This window comes from Tetranychus urticae, chromosome 3 (genome assembly GCF_039701765.1).
Source record: "Tetranychus urticae isolate SD_2017Ah chromosome 3, NJAU_TeUrti_SD_1.0, whole genome shotgun sequence".
Taxonomy (NCBI): domain Eukaryota; kingdom Metazoa; phylum Arthropoda; class Arachnida; order Trombidiformes; family Tetranychidae; genus Tetranychus; species Tetranychus urticae.
The window spans coordinates 5032684-5056118 of record NC_142960.1 but is presented as its reverse complement, the minus strand read 5'-3'; the positions used below and the strand labels follow the sequence as shown (position 1 = coordinate 5056118).

At 33.0% G+C, this 23435-nt stretch overlaps 3 protein-coding genes across 3 annotated transcripts; all 3 read right to left on the bottom strand.

Moving 5' to 3' along the window:
• Positions 1–198: 198 nt before the first annotated feature.
• On the bottom strand, positions 199–3882 carry LOC107371821 (protein argonaute-4-like). The gene has a single exon (XM_015939980.3). It carries the CDS (start codon positions 3262–3264, stop codon positions 394–396), a length of 2871 nt encoding a protein of 956 aa, XP_015795466.2. The 5' UTR covers positions 3265–3882; the 3' UTR covers positions 199–393.
• A 4151-nt stretch (positions 3883–8033) lies between these two features.
• Positions 8034–12342, bottom strand: LOC107371723 (protein argonaute-4-like). The gene has a single exon (XM_025162746.2). It carries the CDS (start codon positions 11032–11034, stop codon positions 8221–8223), a length of 2814 nt encoding a protein of 937 aa, XP_025018514.2. The 5' UTR covers positions 11035–12342; the 3' UTR covers positions 8034–8220.
• Positions 12343–17388: 5046 nt separating this feature from the next.
• LOC107371791 (protein argonaute-4-like) lies at positions 17389–21258 on the bottom strand. The gene is made up of 2 exons (XM_015939955.3): positions 20832–21258; positions 17389–20465 (listed from the first exon to the last, which is right to left on the bottom strand). Exon 2 carries the CDS (start codon positions 20394–20396, stop codon positions 17574–17576), a length of 2823 nt encoding a protein of 940 aa, XP_015795441.2. The 5' UTR covers positions 20397–20465; positions 20832–21258; the 3' UTR covers positions 17389–17573.
• Positions 21259–23435: the final 2177 nt, after the last annotated feature.

Below are 23435 nucleotides of genomic sequence, written 5' to 3'. Positions count from 1 at the left end.
GTAATGCAATCAATCTATATTAGCTTAATCCGATACGCGATTTATATGTAGAGTGGATATTTTAGTTCAGACTTTTTGTTCAAAGTTAGGATAATTTGGTGGATAATTTGGCTTGGTTTGCAAATCTGAATTACCTTCGACTGATGAGTACCAGGATTTAAGTTTATTGTTGCCAGGAATTAATTTTGTTTAACAAAATATTTTTGAAAAATTTTTAATAATTTATTATAATCTTGGATTTCTCATGGTTGTTGGAATGATAATTAAATATCTAGAATTACATAGTTGTCAATAAGTTACAATGACTTTTCAAATTACAAATTATTAAATAATTGAAACGGATTATTGTATAAAATTATCGAAAAAATACGTGAAGATTTCATTGTTTTGTATTTAGATATAAAACATACTAGATCTAGCGTAATCAGCATTTATTTTTGAGAACTCAGAATTCAAATCTCTAGCAATTTGTTCTTCTGCCTCAAATCGTTCTTCTGGTTTTAAACCTCTGCGACTATATTTCAGATCTTCGCTGCAGATCCATTGTCGCACTTTGAAGGCGAGATTATGAGCGTGCATAACAGGAGCTGGAGCCGATGTCGATGAGGTGGATCGTTCAAATATATGACACAAATAATAACTGATTTTAGCCATTTCGTCTATTGTCAAATTGTTATCATCATGAAGCATATAATAATGGCATGGACGTGATGTGCCCTTAATACCTTTGTGGCCATACTGGAAGTAGTCGAAGTCTGATGGATGAGTGATAATTCTGTCAATTGTTGTTCCTGGTGGGACGTTGTTCATAACTGCATCTTTTGGATCTATTGGTCTAGTTCGAGTAAGGATACGTTTGCTGATAACAACAGCAGTAACTTTGGGTTTATATTTATTCCCAAAAGGATTCTTTAAATGAATGACTTCTCCATCCAAAATTTGCCTGTATTGTCCATCAGAGACTCCATCTCTTAAATACAAAATTGTATCAGGAAACGAATCATTCACTTTTCTGAAATTTATTAGATGCTCTTGGACCATGGACTTAAAATCTTTGATGACTTCAACGATTCTCTTTGCATCTCTAGCATCTTTTTTAGGTTGAACACGAACTGATGGATAAAACATTGTATGATTTGAGTCATAAGTTGAAACCGAAGCAGCTACTGATGATTGAAGCTCATCTCCGGTACCTGGATGAGTGACATCAGCCCCAATGATCATAATCTTATTTTTTGTGTTGAATTGAAGAAGATTGGGTTTGATAGTCTCTTTGAGAATTACATTGACACCTCCAAGTTTCTTATTAACCTTTGCTAAAAGGTTAGCTATAGTCTGGACGTTACAACGTTGCACACTCTGCAGAGTTACACCTTGGGTTGGAAAATTCAGCACAGTATCAGCTATCCTTTTGGTCAAATTATAGACCGGTTTATTAAGTTTGTCTTCTTTCATGTCTGGTAAAAAGCACAACGCAAAAGCGCATCCCATCTCTTTCATTTCTGTTAGCGCGTGCATGATTTTATTGGCCAAGTCTTTTTTCGTCATTTCCATATAATCTCTTATGCTTTCGAGCAATGGGCTTCGAGTCTGTCTTGAAATCATTTTCATTTCAGATGCTTTTTTGGTAAACGCTGCGCAAAAAGACTCAACTTCTTTCTGGGAAGCACTGAAATTTAAAACTCCAAATTTATCAAAATTTATTCTCCTGAAGAAACTTTTGTCTTGAAGGTTCCATGCACCATTCATTGGTGTTAATTCTTTTTCGTAGTATGCGAGTCTTGGTGCATTCAGAACAATTCCTTCAACTCCAATTGGTTTGACGTTAATGTCTAACTTGAAATCTCCAAGCTCTTCATTGACTAGACGACGAATCTGTGCATGTGCTTGCAATAAACAAGTAAACCTTTCATCAGGTTCAGTAGCGGTACGACTGATCATCTTAGCCTTTTCTTGGGCATTTAGTTGTCTTTTAATACTTTGTGATGATTGATTTTGCACAATTTCACAAATTTCTATTGGAATTCTGGATCCATTAATTGTAATCAAACAAGGTAGATTAGGGTATTTCAAGACTATCTTATGTTTCATTTTATAAAAACCGGCCACAGTAACCTCGCGCTCGTTTTCACCTTCCTTTAACTTGAATGTGTCTTTATTAGCTGCTAGTTCAGCAATATCTTTCACAACATATTTTTTTGTGTACCCGAGATGATCAGTCGAAATTTTAACATTAGCAAAAGCCCTTCTGAGGGCTTCTATTTGTGCTGGGTTGGGCTCAAAATCAGGCGTGGATGCGTGTTGGAGATCAATTATAGATTTTACAAAATCTAAACCATTACCAGACTTGAGAAATGCTGCAGACGCTCTATCGACTACCAATGTCAAACCAATTTCTGAAAATCGAAGAGACTTTCTATGACCCAAAGCCAATTCCATCCAGTTTGACAAATAATATCTCTTTGCATCAATCGGAAACATGGCGAGGCGACCCAAAGCTTTCATATTGTATCTTGAGGGGAACTTCAAAATAATATGAAGGGCCTGAATGGCTTTTTGGAGAGATTGCCGTTTAGTTTCATCTATCTGCGCGTCAGAGTAATATTCTTTAACTAATGCCAAAGAAATGTCTTTACCACCTTTAAAAGTCACGCTAAAATTTTTTTCAACTCCATCCTCCATTTCGACAGCCGATACAGAAAGATCGCTCAATTCCGTTTGAAGCTTATATGGTAAATACACATTTGCCTCACCATCATAACCGACTGAAGAACTCTTGAAATACTGTGGGTATTGTGCCATAACTGCGTCGAATAACTTGTAACGCTCATAGCTGTTTAGTTTACTCTCTTTTGCTTCTTTCTCATCTGTACCATTCCATGAAAAGTCATAATGATAAATTTGAACATCTGGTGAATATTGGAACGAAAAATGATTCGTCATTAATTTGATTTTACGACCAAACTTGTCAGATAAATATCCTTTCCTTGGCACAAACTCAGATACGGACAATCCCATCTTAGATTTATCATCGGCCCATTGAACATTTTTGCTGCCAATTAAATTATTATCAATCATGTTAGGACTTTTCTGATGACTAGCTCTGCTATAGTTCTCGCTTTGGCCTCTACGATTGAAATTTTCCGAGGGTCTTCGCAGTTCAGGTCCACCACGATAGCCAGTATTTCCATCATAACGCCGTCCAGCACTATTGCCATTGTAACCTCGACCTCTTCCTCGAGAATTATAAGGTCGCGAACTCATCTTTTGGCGCCGAAGAAAGGATCAAAACAAATTTAAAATATCCAAAAGTGAAAAAATGATGAAGATAACTGTGGAACAAAAGACGTAGAAATTTTTTAGTCTCACAAATCAATAAAAATAATAAAACTTGTATAATTATAATACAAAAATATTAATAATAAACAAAAGAAAAATAAATTGAAAAAAATTAGGTTAAAAGAAGACAATAAAAATTGATAAAATTGTAAATAAAATAAAATATCTTCACTTGAAGAAAGAAAGCGATGAAATGCCAATAATGACAAACAAAACTGGCTTTATATAAGGAACTGTTGAGTCCACCCCTTTTCATGATCTTTCCATGATTTGTAGGCATATTTATCACTAGTATCTTTAGAATTGCAATAAAATTTGAAATGGTAAAAACAGTTACAGCTGAATGAAATCTGTTTCCATGGATCACAATTAGCGACAGTCTGAGTTAGCTCAAGTTGACCAGAATCACAAATTCAAAATGATTGAACAGACCAAGGATGGAAATAAACGCACATTAAGTTGTTGAAATGTACAGATTCATTAAAGAATCCAGTCAAAAGGATACTTATATTTCAAGCATGATGAAATATACTGTAACAATCGCATCATATTTCCATAGGCTTAATCTTTAGCTTCATGAATAACATGTTTATTATTAACTCTTTATATTATTTACTGGAACCCAAGCAATATTATTTACTGTTTTGTTAACGGTTTTACACCTAGACTTCTAGTTTTGCTTTTTAATTAATAAAATTGATTGTATTATGTATGAGGATGGAACTCCGATGAGTGTTTCTATTCCTTTATATCGATTCAATATCATAATCAATATTGATATCTGCAGGGAAAGAGTAATAGATGTTATTTCAAGTTAAGAGTTGGGACTAGTGTGTACTAAATAGACATAATTAACACATTTATGCACAAATTGACACAAATGGGTAAAGACGGGTAAAAATTAATTTCTTTCAAATTTAGACTCTGTTAGTTTGTAGGGACGCGAAAACTGGTTTCAGTTGTGCAATTTACTAATTTCTCTGATCGATAGTTTTCTAGAAAATTGAGTTCAAAGTTGAAACTTCGATCGCATTTTGTACCTTTATGAAAGCAGATTTTTTCATGAAACGCGATTTTAAGAATGTGACTTTTGCTGGCTAACAAGAAAATGCACTTATTTTGACAAATAGTACTTTCCTTTTTCTGTAAAACAGATTCGTTCGAGTTTCAGTTAAGCCGACCGCATTCTGTGACCATAAAAGTTACAGAGCTAAAACTTTTTATTAGTTGATAAAAGTTGTCGGTACACATTGTGGGTTAAACACTTTTTTCAATTTATCAATAGTTCTCTTGATTTTGACCATTTACCTAAAAACTTTGAGCCTCGATATTTCGAGTATGGTAGTACCTACAGTCGTCATTCTTAGACCAATTTAATTCTTTACTAATTAATAATTTCATACAATTTAATAACTTTTGATTAGCGCGTTTGGATTATGATTTTTGGGTTTTAAATGTAACAGCAACAACTTATTCAACAAACAAAACTCATCTCAACCCATTTCTTGGCAAATAAAATATTTTCTGGTTGCACAAGAAGCTAAAACTAATTTGAAAATATCCAGATTGTAATTTTTGAACTTAAGATTTCAAGCTTAAGATTTACCAATTCTAGAAATGCGTCTACCATAGTGATTGAATTACTAAAATGTTACTAAATGGGTTGTTACTAGAAAACAACTGTTGTAGCACAATTGTCACATTTAAATTAGTCGTATGCACGAATCGGTACAAATTGACACAAAATCGGGTAATCCTTATTTCTTTCAAATTTGGACTCTGTCACTTTGTAGGGAAATGCAAACTGAGTCCATTTGTGTTACTAAAAAGTTTGTCTGATTGATAATTTTCTAGAAAATCGAGTCCAAAGTTTAAACTTCGATCGCATTTTCTTCAGTTATGTGAGCTGATTGTTCCAGGAAACTCATATTGCCAATGTAACTTTTGATGATAGACCAGAAAATGCACTTGTTTTGCGAAATAACATTTCAAGTTTTCGTTAAAACAGATTAGTTCGATTCTGATACAAATCGACCGCATTCTGTGACAGTAGTAGCTAGAGTGCTGAAACTTATTTTTAGTCGATAAAAGTTGTCAATACACATCGTGGGCTAAATACATTTTTCAATTTATCAACTGTTCTCTTGATTTTGGCCATTTACCTAAAAACTTTGAACCTCATTAGCTCGAGAATGGCATGCCCTACAATAATCATTTTTTCACTAATTTAATCATTTACTAATTAAGTATTGAATACAATTTAATCACTTTAACTTAGCACATTTCGATTGTGATATTCGGGTCATAAAGAGACGAGCAACAACTTATTCAGCAAAGCACAGACATACAGCATAGACAGCATTCTGTGATCATGAAAGTTAGAGAGCTGAAACTTAATATTATTCCACAAAAGTTATCGGTACACAGAGTGGGTTAAATTCTTGTTTCAATTTATTCATGGTTCTCTTGATTTTGGCCATTTACCTAAAAACTTTGAACTTCGATATTTCGAGTATGGTACTATTACAGTCCTCATTCTTTCTCTAATTTAATCCTTTACTAATTAAGTATGCAATACAATTTAATAACTTTCACTTAGCACATTTCGATTGTGATATTTGAGTCATAAAGAGACGAGCAACAACTTATTCAACAAAGTAAACTCATCTCAACCCATTTCTTGGTAAATAAAACAATATTCTGGTTAAACTTACAAATTGAATGCATAAACTAATGCCAAAAGCTCGAAAATTTAAGCTAAGAGTTGAGACTCAGTGAGTTTGTAGGGCTATTAAATCTGAGTCTGTTGGTCCTATTAAATACTTCATCCGGTGGCCAGTCTTCTGTAAAATCGAAGTCAAAGTTGAAACTTCGTTCGACTTTTGGACAATTATGATGTTATTTCAATTCATGAAACTTCATTTAATAGATGTTACTTTGTATGCTAAATCAGAAAATGTACTTATTTTGCGAATAAAATTCTAAGTTTCCTGTAAAACAAATTAGTTAGAGTTAAGTTCGATTTTAAGTAAAACCGACCGCATTCTGCGACCATAAAAGTAAGAGAGTTAAAACTTATTATTAGTTAATAAAAGTTGTCGGTACACATCGTGGGCTAAATACTTGCTTCAATTTATCAATGGTTCTCCTGATTTTGGCCTGAAACCTAAAAAATTTGAGCCTCGATATTTCGAGTATGGTAGTACCTACAGTTTTCATTACTAGACCAAACATTAGATTTTATTATGGGCTATAACGTATTGATAACGTTTAGATCATTTAAGATAATAAAAAGTTATTTATAGCATTGTATAACTTACAATGTCAGGTTTAAGACTTGATTCATTAATATAAAGTTAAGGTAACTCAAACACAAATCTTATGATGTGTTAAATTGATCGTTAAATGAATCAGCTTAAATTTAACTTGTTATTTAGACACATTATATTATAACCCAAAATGAAATCTAATGCTTTGCCAAAGAATGGTCATTGTAGGTGATGCCATTCTCGAAATAATGAGACTTAAAGTTTCTAAGTTTTAGGCCAAAATCAAGAGAACTATCGATAAATTGAAAAAAGTTTTCGACCTTTGATGTGTAATAACAATTTTTATCTATTGACAAAAGGTTTCAGCTCTCTAACTCTTTCGATTACAGAATGAGGTCAATTCGACTTAAAATCGAACTTATTTGTTTTACAGAATCCATAGAATTTTATTTCTCAAAATAAGTGTATTTTATGGTTCATTATCAAATGTTACATTAATTAAATGAAGTTTCATGAAAAATACCGACTTCATAATCGTACAAAAGTCGGTCGAAGTTTAAACATTGACTTCGATTTTCTAGAAAACTATCCATTAAACGAATTATTTAAAAGCACCAATAGACTCAGTTTGCATGTCCCTACAAACCCACTGAGTTTCAACCCTCAGCTCAAATACTCGAGTCTTTAGCAGCACTTTGTTTAACATCAAACTTTGTTCAACCAGAAAATTAGTTTATTTACCAAGAAATGGGTTGAGATGGTTTAAACGCACTAATGGCGATTTATTAAATGTATTTAATTATTAACAAGAAACTGGCGCGATCATGGCTGATCGCAAGTTTCTTTTAACCACCCATGCTAACCGCCTTTTCACCGTATTGCCCACCACCCAATCTAACACATTCAACAAATCAACCAAATCAAACATTGTATTCAATCCGGTCCCTTCTTTACTCTTTACTCAAATGACAAAGTTTTACATAAAATCCTGGTCCAACAATCAACCATCAACCTAAATAACAAAAAGTTTTTCCCCCTCTCTCAATGTTATTGAATACGGATTCTACATTTTTCCCCCAGTCTTTATTTTCATGAATTTCTCAGAGGTCATGAGATTCTGGGGACAGGTTTCCTATTTTTCGTCGTTGTAGTTGAATTAGGGCTTTCACGCTGTGTAATTTTTTTTCTTAGAACCCGCTCAGTTCGACCACAATCTTGACGCAAAAATTTGATGCTTTGACTTTATATATTGTATAGATTAGTAAAGGATTGTGTTAGTTAAAGAATGATGATTGTGGGTGCTACCACACTCGAAATATTGAGGCTCAAGGTTTTTAGGTAAACGCCAAAATCAAGAGAACAGTTGCCTGAGCTTGGGTGTTTGAAAACCCGAAAAGTTGAAGAAATCATTTTGATAAGTAAACATAAAATTTCTTGATGATTTATTATTGCTTTGACTCCTCATGGTTGTTGGAATGATAATTAAATATCTAGAATTACATAGTTGTTAATAAGTTACAATGACTTTTCAAATTACAAATTTTTAAATAATTGAAACGGATTATTGTATAAAATTATCAAATAAATTAGTGCATATTTCATTGTTTTGTATTTAGATATAAAACATACAAGATCTAGCGTAATGATCATTAATATTTGAGAACTCAGAATTCAATTCTCTGGTAATTTTTTCTTCTTCCTGAAAACGTTCTTCTGGTTTTAATACTCTGCGATTATATTTCAGATCTTTGCTGCAGATCCATTGTCGCACTTTGAAGGCAAGATTATGAGCGTGCATAACAGGAGCTGGAGCCGATGTCGATGAGGTGGACCGTTCAAATATATGACACAAATAATAACTAATCTTAGCCATTTCGTCTATTGTTAAATTGTTATCATCGTGAAGCATATAATAATGACATGGACGTGATGTACCCTTAATACCTTTGTGGCCATACTGGAAGTAGTCGAAGTCTGATGGATGGGTAATAATTCTATCAATTGTTGTTCCGGGTGGAACGTTCTTCATAACTGCATCCTCTGGGTCTATTGGTCTAGTTCGAGTAAGGATACGTTTGCTGATAACACAAGCAGTAACTTTGGGTTTATATTTATTACCAAAAGGATTCTTTAAATGAACGACTTCTTCATTCAAAATTCGTCTATATTCTCCATCAGAGACTCCATCTCTTAAATACAGAATTATATCAGGAAACGAATTATTCACTTTTGAGAAATTTTTCAGGTGCTCCTGGACCATAGACTTGAAATCTTTGATCACTTCAACGATTCTCTTTCCATCTTTTTTAGGTTGAACACGAACCGATGGATAAAACATTGTATGATTTGCATCATAAGTTGAAACCGAAGCAGCTACTGATGATTGAAGCTCATCTCCGGTACCTGGATGAGTGACATCAGCTCCAATGATCATTATCTTATTATTTTTCTTGAACTGAAGAAGATTGGGTTTGATAGTCTCTTTGAGAATTACATTGATGCCACCAAGTTTCTTATTAACCTTTGCTAAAGTGTTAGTTATGGTCTGGGCTGAACAACGTTGCACACTCTCCAAAGTTACACCTTGGGTCGGGAAATTCAGTTTGGTATCAGCTATTCTTTTTGTCAAATTATAAACTGCTTTATTATTATGTCTGATATCTTTAATGTCTGGAAAAATGCACAACGCAAAAGCGCATTTCTTATTTTTCATTGCTGTTAGCGTATTCATGATGATATTGTCTAATCCCTTTTTCGTCATTTCCATATAATCTCTTATGCTTTCGACCAATGGGCTTCGACCTGGTCTTGTGATCATTTTCATTTCAGATGCTTTTTTGGTAAATGCTGCGCAAAAAGACTCAACTTCTTGCTGGGAAGCACAGAAATTTAAAACTCCAAAGTTGTCAAAAGTTATTTTTCTGAAAAAACTTTTGTCTTGAAGGTTCCATGCGCCATCTTTTGGTGTGAATTCTGCTCCGTGGTATGAAAGTCTTGGTGCATTTAGAACAATTCCTTCAACGCCAATTGGAGAGACATGAATGCCCAACTTGAAATCTCCAAGATCTGCATTGACTAGACCACAAATCTGTGCATGTGCTTGTAATAAACACGTAAACCTTTCATCAGGTTCAGTAGCGGTAAGTTTGATCATTTCAGCCTTTTCTTGTGCACTTAGAGGCCTTTTAATACTTTGTGATGATTGATTTGGTTCAATTTTACACACTTCTATTGGGATTCTGGAGTTGTTACGTGTAATTAAACAAGGTAGATTAGGGTATTTCAAGACTATTTTATATTTTTCTCGGAAATAATCCTTAACAGTAATCTCTTTCTCGATTCCATTTTCATTTAAAGAAAATGTGTCTCTATTAGCTGCCTTTTCAGCAATATCTTTCACAACATATTTTTTTGGACACTTGAGATGACCAGTCGAAATTTTAGCATTAGCAAAAGCACTTTTGAGGGCTCTTATATGCGCTGGATTGGGTATAAAAGTAGACAGAGATCCTCCTTGGCGATCAATTATAGATTTTACAAAGTCTAAACCATTACCAGACTTGAGGAATGCAGCAGATGCTCTATCCACTACCAATGTCAAACCAATTTCTGAAAATCGAAGAGATTTTCTATGACCCAAAGCCAATTCCATCCAGTTTGACAAATAATATCTCTCTCCATTAATCGGAAACATGGCGAGGCGACCCAAAGCTATCATACTGTATCTTGAAGGGAACTTCAAAATAATGTGAAGGGCCTGAATGGCTTCTTGGAGAGATTCCCGTTTAATATCATCGGTCTTCCAGCCATAATAATATTCTTTAACTAATGCCAAAGAAATGAGTTTACCACCTTTAAAAGTCACACTAAAATTTTTTTTAACTCCATCTTCCAATTCGACAGCCGATACAGAAAGATCGCTCAATTCCGTTTGAAGCTTATATGGTAAATACACATTTGCCTCACCATCATAACCGACTGAAGAGCTCTTGAAATACTGTGGGTATTGTGCCATAACTGCGTCGAATAACTTGTAACGTTCATAGCTGTTTAGTTTACTCTCTTTAGCTTCTTTTGCATCTGTACCATTCCATGAAAAGTCATAATGATAAATTTGAACATCTGGGGAATATTGGAACGAAAAATGGTTCGTCATTAATTTGATTTTGCGACCAAACTTTTCAGACAAATATCCTTTCCTTTTCACAAATTCAGGAACTTCTAATCCAATTTGAGACTTATTATAGTCCCATTGAACATTTTGGCTCTTGACCAAATTATTATCAACCATATTCCGCCTTCTGTTATGATCACCACCTTGGTGAGATCTTCCACGATAGCCAGTGTTTACATCATAACGCCGTCCAGGACTATTGCCATTGTAACCTCGACCTCTTCCTTGAGAATTATAAGGTCGCGAACTCATCTTTTTCCGCCGAAGAAAGGATCAACACAAATGTAAAATATCCAAAAGTAGATTCTAAAATGAAGATAACTGTGGAACAAAAGACGTAGAATTTTTTTAGTCTTACAAATCAATAATAATCATAAAACTATAACACAAAAATGTTAATAATAAACAAAAGAAAAATAAATTGAAAAATTAGGTTAATTAGGTTAGGGTGAAGATTTTACGGAGAAAGACGTTACAAAATGAACATATGAGAAGGCATTTAAACGCTTAGCCAGTGGCGGGAGTATTTTTAAGGGTGTTTTTGATTAACACTGAAATTTAAGAAAAATAAATAATTAAAACAGTCAGTTAGACCTAGAAACTTATATAATGACTGACTACTGGGGAGACTAGTTGGACTTAAAAACAATTAATTATAAACATGGTCAGGTTAATTACACTAGTAGTCAAGGTTAAGTTAAGAAAATTGGAGATTTTTTCATAGTCGCCATCTAACAAGAAATAACAGTACCTTTAAGATCAAATTTAATTTTTCATAGATTTCAAATTTTTAGTGTCTCTTAAAATTAACAAATTCTCAAGATGGCGACACTTAAAAATTAACTTAACTGTGACCCTTTTTTGCTAACTTAACCCTGACCACTAGTGTACTCTGGAATTTCTTGAATCCGAAGACTCGGCCTTCGCCCTCGATATTAAGTCAAAAGAAAAATAAATTGAAAAAAATTTAGGTTAAAAAAAGACAATAAAAATTGATAAAATGAAATATCTTCACTTGAAGAAAGAAAGCGATGAAATGCCAATACAATATGTAATGAAAAACCAAACTGCTTTATATAAGGAACTGTTGAGTCCACCCCTTTTCATGATCTTCCGATGATTCGTAGACATATTTATCACTAGCATGATTCATTAATTTGAGATAAATTTGACAGAGCAAAAGTAGTAGCAGATGAATGAAAACTCATGGTTTTCAATGGATCACTCTCAGGGACAGTCTAAGCTAGCTCAAGTTGACCAGAATCACAAATTCAAATAAATTTAACCGAGACCAAAGATGAAATAAACAAACATTCAGTTCAAGAACTGTAGGTGTTATAAAAGAAACTATCCAGACACAAGGATACTAATAATATTCAAGCATGACGCAATGTACTCAAATCGATGAATCAGATCAAGGATGGAAATAAACGGACATTAAGTTGTTGAAATGCACATATTCATCAGAGAATCCAGACAAAAAGATACTTAATATTTAGAGCATGATGAAATATACTGTAACAATCGCATCATATTTCCATAAGCTTAATCTTTAGCTTCATGAATAAAATGTTTTATTATTAACTCTTCATCTACTGTAATCTAAGCAATATAATTTGCTGTTTTGTTCACGGTTTCACATCTATACTTCTAGTTTTGCTTTTTTGCATACTTTCTGTTGGTTTCAAGTTCAATAAAGAAAATTTCATGGCTCAGCTTAAGCCCTTATTTAGAAAAATCTCCATTTTCTTGTGTCTTGAACGACAAAATTGTAGAATCCTGCTATTCGAACTTGCTATTTGTATATTTGCTTGACAAAACAATATTAATATCTTTCAAATTTAGACTCTGTTACTTTGTGAAGAAGTGAAAACTGAGTCTATTTATTTTACTAAAAAGTTTGTCTAATTGATATTATAATTTTGTAGAAAATCGAGGCGAAAGTTTAAACTTTGATCACATTTTGTTTAGTTATGTGAGCAGCTATTTTCAGGAAACTCATTTGTCCAATGTAACTTTTTGAAGATAGACCAGAAAATGCACTTATTTTGCGAAATAACATTTTAACTTTTCTGTAAAAGAGTCAAGTTCGATTTTCATTTAAACCGATCGCATTCTGTGACCATAAAAGTTAGAGAGCTGAAACTTATTATTAGTCGATAGAAGTTTTCGGTACACATCGTGGGTTAAATACTTTTATCAATTTATCAACTGTTCTCTAGATTTTGGCTTGAAACCTGCAAACTTTTAGCTTCGATATTTCGAGTATAATAGTACCTACAGTCCTCATTCTTCCACTAGTTCAATCCTTTGCTAATTAATAATTCAATACAATGTAAAAACTTTGAACCATTGCATCTGGTTTGTCATATTTGGGTTGTAAATGTACAAGCAACACCTAATTCAACAAAGTAAACTCACATTAACACATATTCTGGTGAATAAACCACTTTTCTGGTTCAACTTGCAAATGAAGTGTAAAAAGTACTGCCAAAGGGTTGAAAATTTGAGTAGAGAGTTGAGAATTGGTGGGTTTGTAAGGTCATAAAAACTTATTCTATTGGTGCATAAAAATAATTCATCCGATGGCCAGTCTTCGAGAAAATAGAAGTCAAATTTGAAAATTCGATCGCTTTTTGTGCAATTTTGGAAGCAGATTTTTTCATCAAACTTCATTTAATTGATGTAACTTTTGATGATGAACCAGAAAATGCACTTATTTTGCGAAATAAAACTTTTATTTTTCTGTAAAACAGATTAGTTCGATTTTCTTTTAAACCGACAGCATTCTGTGACCATAAAAGTTGGATTACTGAAACTTATGCATAGTCGATAGAAGTTGTAGTTACACAGAGTAGGTTGCTTACTTGTTTCAATTTATCAATAGTTCTGTTGATTTTGACCATTTACCTAAAAACTTTGAACTTCGATATTTCGAGTTTGGTACTACCTACAGCCCTCATTCTTTCTCTAATATAATCCTTTACTAATTCAGTATTCAGTATAATTTAATAACTTTAACTTAGCACATTTGGTTTGTTATATTTGGGTCATAAAGAGACGAGCAACAACTTATTCAGCAAAGTAAACTCATCTTAACCCATCTCTTAATAAATAAAACAATATTCTGGTTAAACTTGCAAATTGAATGCATAAACTAATGCCAAAAGCTCGAAAATTTGAGCTAAGAGTTTAGACTCGGTGGGTTTGTAGGGCTATTAAATCTGAGTCTGTTGGTCCTATTAAATACTTCATCCGATGGCCAGTCTTCTGTAAAATCGAAGTCAAAGTTGAAACTTCGTTCGACTTTTGTACGATTATGGAGTCAGGTTTTTTCATGAAACTTTATTTGATTGATGTAACTTTGCATGATAAATCAGAAAATGTACTTATTTTGCGAAATAAAGTTCTATGTTTTCTATAAAACAGATTAGTTCGATTTTTTTCAAACCGACTGCATTCTGTGATCATAAAAGTTAGAGAGCTGAAACTTATTATTAGTCGATATAAGTTGTCGGTACACATCTTAGGTTAAATACTTTTATCAATTTATCAATAGTTCTCTTGATTTTGGCCTAAAACTTAAAAACTTTGAACTTCGATATGTCGAGTATGGTAGTACCTAAAATCATCATTCTTTAACTAATACAATTCCTTACTAATTAATAATTGAATACAGTTTAATAATTTGATTAGCACATTAGAATTATGGTGTTTGGGTTGTAAATGCACAAGCAACGACTTGTATAAAAAACAAAACTCATCGAAACCCATTTCTTGGTAAATAAACTAATTTTCTGGTTAAACAAAGTTTGATGTTAAAACAAAGTACTACTAAAAACTCGAGCATTCGAGCTAAGAGGTGAGACTCGGTGGATTTCTAGGGACCTGCAAAATGAGTCTATTGGTGCTTTTAAATAACTCATTAGATGGATAGTTTTCTAGAAAATCGAAGTCAATGTTGAAACTTCGACCGACTTTTGTACGATTATGGAGTCAGGTTTTTTCATAAAACTTCTCTTAATTGATGTAATATTTATGATGAACCATAAAATGCACTTATTTTGCGAAACAAAATTCTATGGATTCTGTAAAACAAATAAGTTCGATTTTTAACCAAACCGACCTCATTCTGTAATCGAAAGAGTTAGAGAGCTGAAACCTTTTGTCAATAGATAAAAATTGTTATAGCACATCAAAGGTACGAAAACTTTTTTCAATTTATCGATAGTTCTCTTGATTTTGGCCTAAAACTTAGAAACTTTAAGTGTCATTATTTCGAGAATGGCATCACCTACAATGACCATTCTTTGGCAGAGCATTAAATTTCATTTTAGGCTATAATGTAATGTGTGTAAATGACAAACAAAATTTGACTAATTCATTTAACGATCAATTTAACACATCATAAGATTTGTGGTTGAGTTACCTTAACTTTATATTAATGAATCAAGTCTTAAACCTGACATCGTAAGTTATACAATGCTATAAATACCTTTGTATTATCTTAAATGATCTAAAATTTCAATACCCAGTTATAAGTTATAGCCCATAATAAAATCTAATGTTTGGGCAAGTAATGACAACTGTAGGTACTGCCAAACTCGAAATATCGAGGCTCAAAGTTTGCAGGTAATTGTCAAAATCAAGAGAACAGTTGATAAATTGAAAACAGTAATCAATCTTTTATGTGTAACTACAATTTTTATTGACTAATGAAAAGTTTCAGCTCTCTGACTTTTATGTTCACAGGATGCGGTCGGTTTAAATGAAAATCGATCTAATCTGTTTTACAGAAAACTTAGAATTTTATTTCGCAAAATAAGTACATTTTCTGATTAAGCATACAAATTAACATCAATTAAATGAAGTTTCACGAATAGAACTGACTTCATAATTGTACAAAAGGCGGACGAAGTTTCAACTTTGACTTCGATTTTAGATAAAACTGGCCATTGGATGAAGTATTCAATAGGAACAATAGACTCAGTTTTTACAGCCCTACAAATTCACCGAGTCTAAACTCTTAGCTTCAATTTTCGAGCTTTCGACATTAGTTTTTGCATTCAATTTGCAAGTTAAACCAGAATATTGTTTCATTTATCAAGAAATGGGTTAAGATGAGTTTACTTTGCTGAATAAGTTGTTGCTTGTCTCTTTATGACTAAAACATCGCAATCGAAATGGGCTGAGTGCAAATTGTTATATTGTATTGAATACTTAATTAGTGAAGGGCTTAGTTAGAGAAAGAATGAGGACTGTAGGTAGTACCATACTCGAAATATCGAAGCTAAAAGTTTTTAGGTAAATGGTCAAAATCAAGAGAACTAATGATAAATTGAAACAAGTATTTAACCCACTCTGTGTAACTACAACTTTTATCGAGCAAGAATAAGTTTCAGCAATCCAACTTGCATAGTCACAGAATGCTGTCGGTTTAAAAGAAAATCGAACTAAACTGTTTTACAGAAATGTTAAAGTTTTATTTCGCAAAATAAGAGCATTTTCTGGTTCATCATCAAACTTTACTTCAATTAAATGAAGTTTCATGAAAAAATCTGCTTCCAAAATTGCACAAAATGCGATCGAAGTTTCAACTTTGACTTCGATTTTCTCAAAAACTGTCCATTGGATGAATTATTTAGAAGCAACAATAGACTCAGTTTTCTTGTCCCAACAAAACCCACTAACGCTCAAATCTTAACTAAAATTTTCCAGCCTTTGGCACCACTTTTTACATTCATTTGCAAGTTGAGCCAGAATATGTGTTAATAAGAGTTTGTTTTGTTGAATTAGTTGTTGCTTGTCCATTTATAACCCAAATATGACAAACCAGATGCAATGGTTCAAAGTAATTAAGTTGTATTGAATTATTAATTAGTAAAGGGTTGAACTAGTGGAAGAATGAGGACTGTAGGTGCTATTATACTCGAAATATCGAAGTTCAAAGTTTTTAGGTAAATGGCCAAAATAGACAGAACTATTGATAAATTGATAAAAGTATTTAACCTACGATGTGTACCGACAACTTATATCGACTAATAATAAGTTTCAACACTCTAACTTTTATGATCACAGAATGCAGTCGGTTTTACTCAAAATCGACTTGCACAAAAGTCGGTCGAAGCTTCAACTTTGTCCTCAATTTTCTAGAAATCTGTTCATCGGATGAGTTATTTAAAAGCACCAATAGTGTCTGTCAGTTTGTGTGTCCCTACAAACCCATCGAGTCACAACTCTTAGCTCAAATGCTCGAGCCTTTGGCATTAGTTTTTGCATTTCATTTGCAAGTTAAACCAGAAAAGTGTTTTATTTACCAAGAAATAGGTTAAGATGCGTTTTGTTTTGTTAAATTATTTGTTGCTTGTGCATCTACAACGCAAACATCATAATTCGAATGCGCTAATCAAAAGTAATTAAATTTTAATAGTTATTTATTAGTAAAGGATAGTATTAGTTAAAGAATGATGATTGTAGGTGCTACTACACTCGAAATATTGAGGCTCAAAGTTTATAGCTAAATGCCAAAATAAAGGGAACAGTTGCCTGAAAAATGTGGCTTGAAAATCCGAAAAGTTAAAGAATTCATTTTGTTTAGCACAAAACAAAAATTTTTAATGATTTATTATAATTTGTGACTTCTCATGATTGTTGGAATGCTTATTAAATATCAAGAGTTACATAGTTGCAAAAAATTACAATGACTTTTCAAATTACAAATTTTTAAATAATTGAAACGGATTATATTATAAATTATCATCCAAGTTACTGAAGATTTCATTGTTTTGCATTTAGATATAAAACATACTAGATCTAGCGTAATCAGCATTAATATTTGAGAACTCAGAATTCAATTCTCTGGCAATTTTTTCTTCTGCCTCAAATCGCTCTTCGGGTTTTAATCCTCTGAGATCACATTTTAAATCTTTGCTGCAGATCCATTGTCGCACTTTGAAGGCGAGATTATGGGCGTGCATCACCGGAGCTGGAGCCGATGTTGAGGAAGTGGATCGTTCAAATATATGACACAAATAATAACTAATCTTAGACATTTCGTCTATTGTCAAATTGTTATCATCGTGAAGCATATAATAATGACATGGGCGTGATGTACCCTTGATACCTTTGTGGCCATACTGGAAGTAATCGAAGTCTGATGGATGAGTAATAATTCTGTCAATTGTTGTTCCTGGTGGGACGTTGTTCATAACTGCATCTTCTGGATCTATTGGTCTAGTTCGAGTAAGGATACGTTTGCTGATAACAACAGCAGTAACTTTGGGTTTATATTTATTCCCAAAAGGATTCTTTAAATGAACGACTTCTTCATTCAAAATTTGTCTGTATTGTCCATCAGAGACTCCATCTCTTAAATACAAAATTGTATCAGGAAATGAATCATTCACTTTTCTGAAATTTGTTAGATGCTCCTGGGTCATAGATTTAAAATCTTTGATGACTTCAACGATTCTCTTTCCATCTTTACCATCTTTTTTAGGTTGAACACGAACCGATGGATAAAACATTGTATGATTTGCATCATAAGTTGAAACCGAAGCAGCTACTGATGATTGAAGCTCATCTCCGGTACCTGGATGGGTGACATCAGCTCCAATGATCATTATCTTATTATTTCTCTTGAACTGAAGAAGAGGTGGTTTGATAGTCTCTTTGAGAATTACATTGATGCCACCAAGTTTCTTATTAACCTTAGCTAAAATGTTAGCTATGGTCTGTACTTTAGGAATTTGCACACTCTGCAGAGTTACACCTTGGGTTGGGAAATTCAGAATTGTATCAGCTATTCTTTTGGTCAAATTATAAATTGCTTTATTAGATTTATCTTTAATGTCTGGAAAGAAGCACAACGCAAAAGCGCATCCATCCTTTTTCATTTCTGTTAGCGCACCCATGATGTTATTGGCTGTTTCTTTTTTCGTTTTTTCCATACAATTCATTAAATCTCTGACAAATGGTTTTTTATCTGGACTTGGGGTCATTCCCATTTCAAATGCTTTTTTGGTAAACGCTATGCAAAAAGGTTTACCTTCTTGCGGGGAAGCACAGAAATTCAGAACTCCAAATTTGTCAAAAGTTTTTCTCCTGAAGAAACTTTTGTCTTGAAGGTTCCATGCACCATTCTTTGGTGTGAATTCTTCTCCGTGGTATGAAAGTCTTGGTGCATTCAGAACTATTCCTTCAACGCCAATTGGAGAGACATGAATGCCCAACTTGAAATCTCCAAGATCTTCATTGACTAGACCACAAATCTGTGCATGTGCTTGTAATAAACACGTAAACCTTTCATCAGGTTCAGTAGCGGTAAGTTTGATCATTTCAGCCTTTTCTTGTGCACTTAGAGGCCTTTTAATACTTTGTGACGATTGATTTGGTTCAATTTTACACACTTCTATTGGGATTTTGGAGTTGTTACTTGTAATTAAACAAGGTAGATTAGGGTATTTCAAGACTATCCCATATGTTTCTTGGAAATAATCGGCCACAGTAACCTCTCGCTCGATTCCATCTTTCTTTAGAATGAATGTGTCTCTATTAGCTGCCTTTTCAGCAATAGTTCGCACAACATATTTTTTTGGAGAATTAAGATGATCTGTCGAAATTTTAACATTAGCAAAAGCACTTTTGAGGGCTTTTATATGCGCTGGATTGGGTATAAAAGTAGACAGAGATCCTCCTCGGAGATCAATTATAGATTTTACAAAATCTAAACCACTACTAGACTTGAGGAATGCTGCAGATGCTCTATCGACTACCAATGTCAAACCGATCTCTGAAAATCGAAGAGATTTTCTATGACCCAAAGCTAGTTCCATCCAGTTTGACAGATAATATCTCTCTCCATTAATCGGAAACACGGCGAGACGACCCAAAGCAATCATACTGTATCTTGAAGGGAACTTCAAAATAATGTGAAGGGCCTGAATGGCGTCTTGGAGAGATTCTCGTCTAATAACATCGGTATTCGAGCCAGCATAATACTCTTCTAGTGATGCCAAAGAAATGACTTTACCACCATTAAAATTCACAATAAAATTCTTTCTATCTTTTCCTTCCAATTCAACGTTTGGGACAGGAAGATCGCTTAACTCCGACTCAAGCTCATATGGCAAATACACGTTTGCCTTGCCATCATACCCGACTGATGAACTCGTGAAATACTGTGGGTATTGCGCCCTAACTGCGTCGAATAACTTGTATCGCTCATAACTGTTTAGCTTTTGTTCTTTTGGCTCTTCACCAAATGTACCATAACTTGACCATGAAAAGTCATAATGATAAATTTGAATATCTGATGAATATTCGAACGAAAAATGATTCGTCATTAATTTGATTTTGCGACCAAACTTTTCAGACAAATGTCCTCTCCTTTTCACAAATTCAGGAACTGCCAATCCAATTTGAGACTCTTCATAGTCCCATTGAACATTTTGGCTGTTGACCAAATTATCATCAACCATATTACGCCTTCTGTTATGATCACCACCTTGGCGAGATCCGCCACGATAGCCAGTGTTTCCATCATAACGCCGTCCAGCACTATTGCCATTGTAGCCTCGACCTCTTCCTCGAGAATTATAAGGTCGCGAACTCATCTTTTGGCGCCGAAGAAAGGATCAACACAAATGTAAAATATCCAAAAGTAAAAAAAATGATGAAGATAACTGTGGAACAAAAGACGTAGAAATTTTTTAGTCTCACAAATCAATAAAAATAATAAAACTTGTATAATTATAACACAAAAATATTAATAATAAACAAAAGAAAAATAAATTGTAAAAAATTAGGTTAAAAGAAGACAATAAAAATTGATAAAATTGTAAATAAAATAAAATATCTTCACTTGAAGAAAGAAAGCGATGAAATGCCAATAATGACAAACAAAACTGGCTTTATATAAGGCACTGTTGAGTCCACACCTTTTCATAATCTTCCGATGATTCGTAGACATATTTATCACTAGCATGATTCATTAGAATTTGAGATAAATTTGAAAGAGCAAAAGTAGTAGCAGATGAAAGGAAACTCACCTGTTTTAATGGATCACACTCAGGGACAGTCTAAGTTAGCCCAAATTGACCAGAATAACAAATCAAAGTAGATGAAACCGAGAACAAAGATGGAAATAAACAAACATTCAGTTCATGAACAGTAAGGGTTATGAAAGAAACTATCCAGACACAAGGATACTATAATATTTAAGCATGATGCAATGTACTGGAACCTTCGCATCATATTTCTTACCAGAAAAAAGCTTTGCCATAGGTTTTAGCTTTAGCTTTATTAATAACATGTTTGCGCTATTAACTCCTTATCTCTGAAACCCAATACATGTATCATTTACTGTTTTGTTAACGGTTTTACATTTATAATTGTATTTTGGTTTTTACCAAACGATTTTGAAGATGTAATTAAAAACAATTAGTTGAACTAGCAAAGATATAAATTGTATATTTTACATTTCAAACTTCAATATGAGTATTTATTCCCATATCGATATTTTTCATATCGATTTATCAAGATATTTTATAATGTATGGAGAAGCTGCAACTGTCGGATCTGATTAACAATCACTAGTACCGTATATTAACATGTTTAGCCTTAATTTTGTCATGTTTTCATTATTAATTTCATTAATAATAGAAAACGATCTTTGACTTAAGATTAAGTGATCACAAAAATGAGTTTACAATTTGTTATTAAAAATCCATTTCTGGTTCCTGGTTTTCAATTGAGCCAGAAATGGCTTTTTACTACTACTAGTGTTTCGTTTCCCTTATACGATATCTTAACCGATATTTACAACTGGTCTCTCTAATGTCAATTTTCATGACCTATCAGAAAGTAAACTGGTTTTGAAGCAAAATTTTTCGTTGCTTTACTAATACAATATTTTGATTTACGAACAAGTCATTCACTTTTAGAGAGGATGAGCTGAAACTCATTGGTCAATATGATCGGAGACTTTTTACGAAGAAAGATGAAAATGGATAACCATTTACCTTCATTAATAAAACATTCACCTGACAACAAATTAAAAAGCTATAAAATTTGCATGATTTAGAATCGCTTGGTCCTTAGAATTTTGTCCATAGTAAAATTAATGAAATTTAATAGAAACTTTCTTCAATATAAGTCTAATTTCGGACATTCAATTTTCAAATGACAAAGAGTTATCTCTTCAATATGAACAAACCCAAACTTGTTTCAGCGTCTTAGGAGATACTTGCGAAGCAATTGTTTCAGAATTGAAACCATGAGTTTTCTGACTTTATTGAAACCAACCCTGAACGAATATCAACTAAATGTTAGAAAGTTTTCTAGTAATGTTTTTACTGAATACTTATGTACCTCAAGGTAAGATAATATTAATTTATTGTCATCTAATGAAATAAATTGCTCATCATTTATCACTCTTTTCAGGATGGAATACAATGATCTAATACTGGTTAAACTAACAATTACTGATCTAAGGTAGATCATAACTCGTTTTCATAAACTTCTGGTATTGTAACTTCATTTTAATTGTTTTAAAAAGAGTATTGCAGGTGAGTCTACCTAATTTATCACCAATTGTCACATTTATCTTGTTCACTTCGAATCAACATTTTGTTTTAACTTTACTTTTTTCTAGCTTATTTTGTTCCCAGAGGAACCATTGTTTTGTTCAACAATCATCAACTTTTCTACACAATTTTATACCGATTCAGATGAATTTCAACCAACTCGATTCCTTAGCCATTCATCTAATAACAACTCTCAAAGTAAATGGCGAAACCAGAAGTATTTGTACTTTTCTCAATGGGTCAATGTTCATGTCTTGTAACTCAATACATTTGTTGATTTGCCAATATTTTACTGTGATACAAAATTGAAACAATCAAGATCATATGAGAGGCGGAATGAAATAAGATACATTTTTTATTCTTAAGTTTTCATGATGATGTTTAAATGTTACTTCTGTCCGATTTGATTGCCATAGCTTGTAAATTAAGAGCAAAGTAGCCACTTAAAGATGTTAACTTCACAAGATTTGCTTGTGAGTCTTTTTATGCTAATAATCATGTCTTGGGAAAATGTGAAAGTTAATAATGCGTTCATGTAACCAACCTTTTGGGTTAGTGTCACCTGACCCTCTTATAACCAGTTACCAGTAACCAGGGTCTACAGGATGCTTGGGAACTAGTGAGAGTGACAATTAGTTGTCCATTTTGAACGACTTTAAGGTTTGAATGTTTGACAAACTAGTCTAGAGTTTGGAGCGATCTTGAACTCAAAAATAGTCAATTTTTCCGGTGAAAAAATTGACCTCGCTCTACAAAATCGTTGATTTATGAAGTGAATGTACCATTCTTGATGATCAACTTATACAAATTAATACAATGGGAAAAGGTGAAATATACTTGTTAAGTATAATTGTTTGAGACTTGTCATACTAATTCAATTCAATCTGATAAATTATACTTTAATGTGCTCATTTCAAGCTGAATACAAGTTTAATCCAGAGATGACACAGTTATTATAACTTATAATTCATTTTTTGTCAACATAACCTAATGATTTTCAATAACATTGTTGAATTAGCCGCCTCTAATTGAGATAAGGGAGGAAAGATGATAAATGGAAGAGCTTTA

Bases quoted from the DNA above. Each gene is read 5' to 3' on its own strand.
- LOC107371821 (XM_015939980.3), bottom strand. From the start codon at position 3,264: ATGAGTTCGCGACCTTATAATTCTCGAGGAAGAGGTCGAGGTTACAAT.
- LOC107371723 (XM_025162746.2), bottom strand. From the start codon at position 11,034: ATGAGTTCGCGACCTTATAATTCTCAAGGAAGAGGTCGAGGTTACAAT.
- LOC107371791 (XM_015939955.3), bottom strand. From the start codon at position 20,396: ATGAGTTCGCGACCTTATAATTCTCGAGGAAGAGGTCGAGGCTACAAT.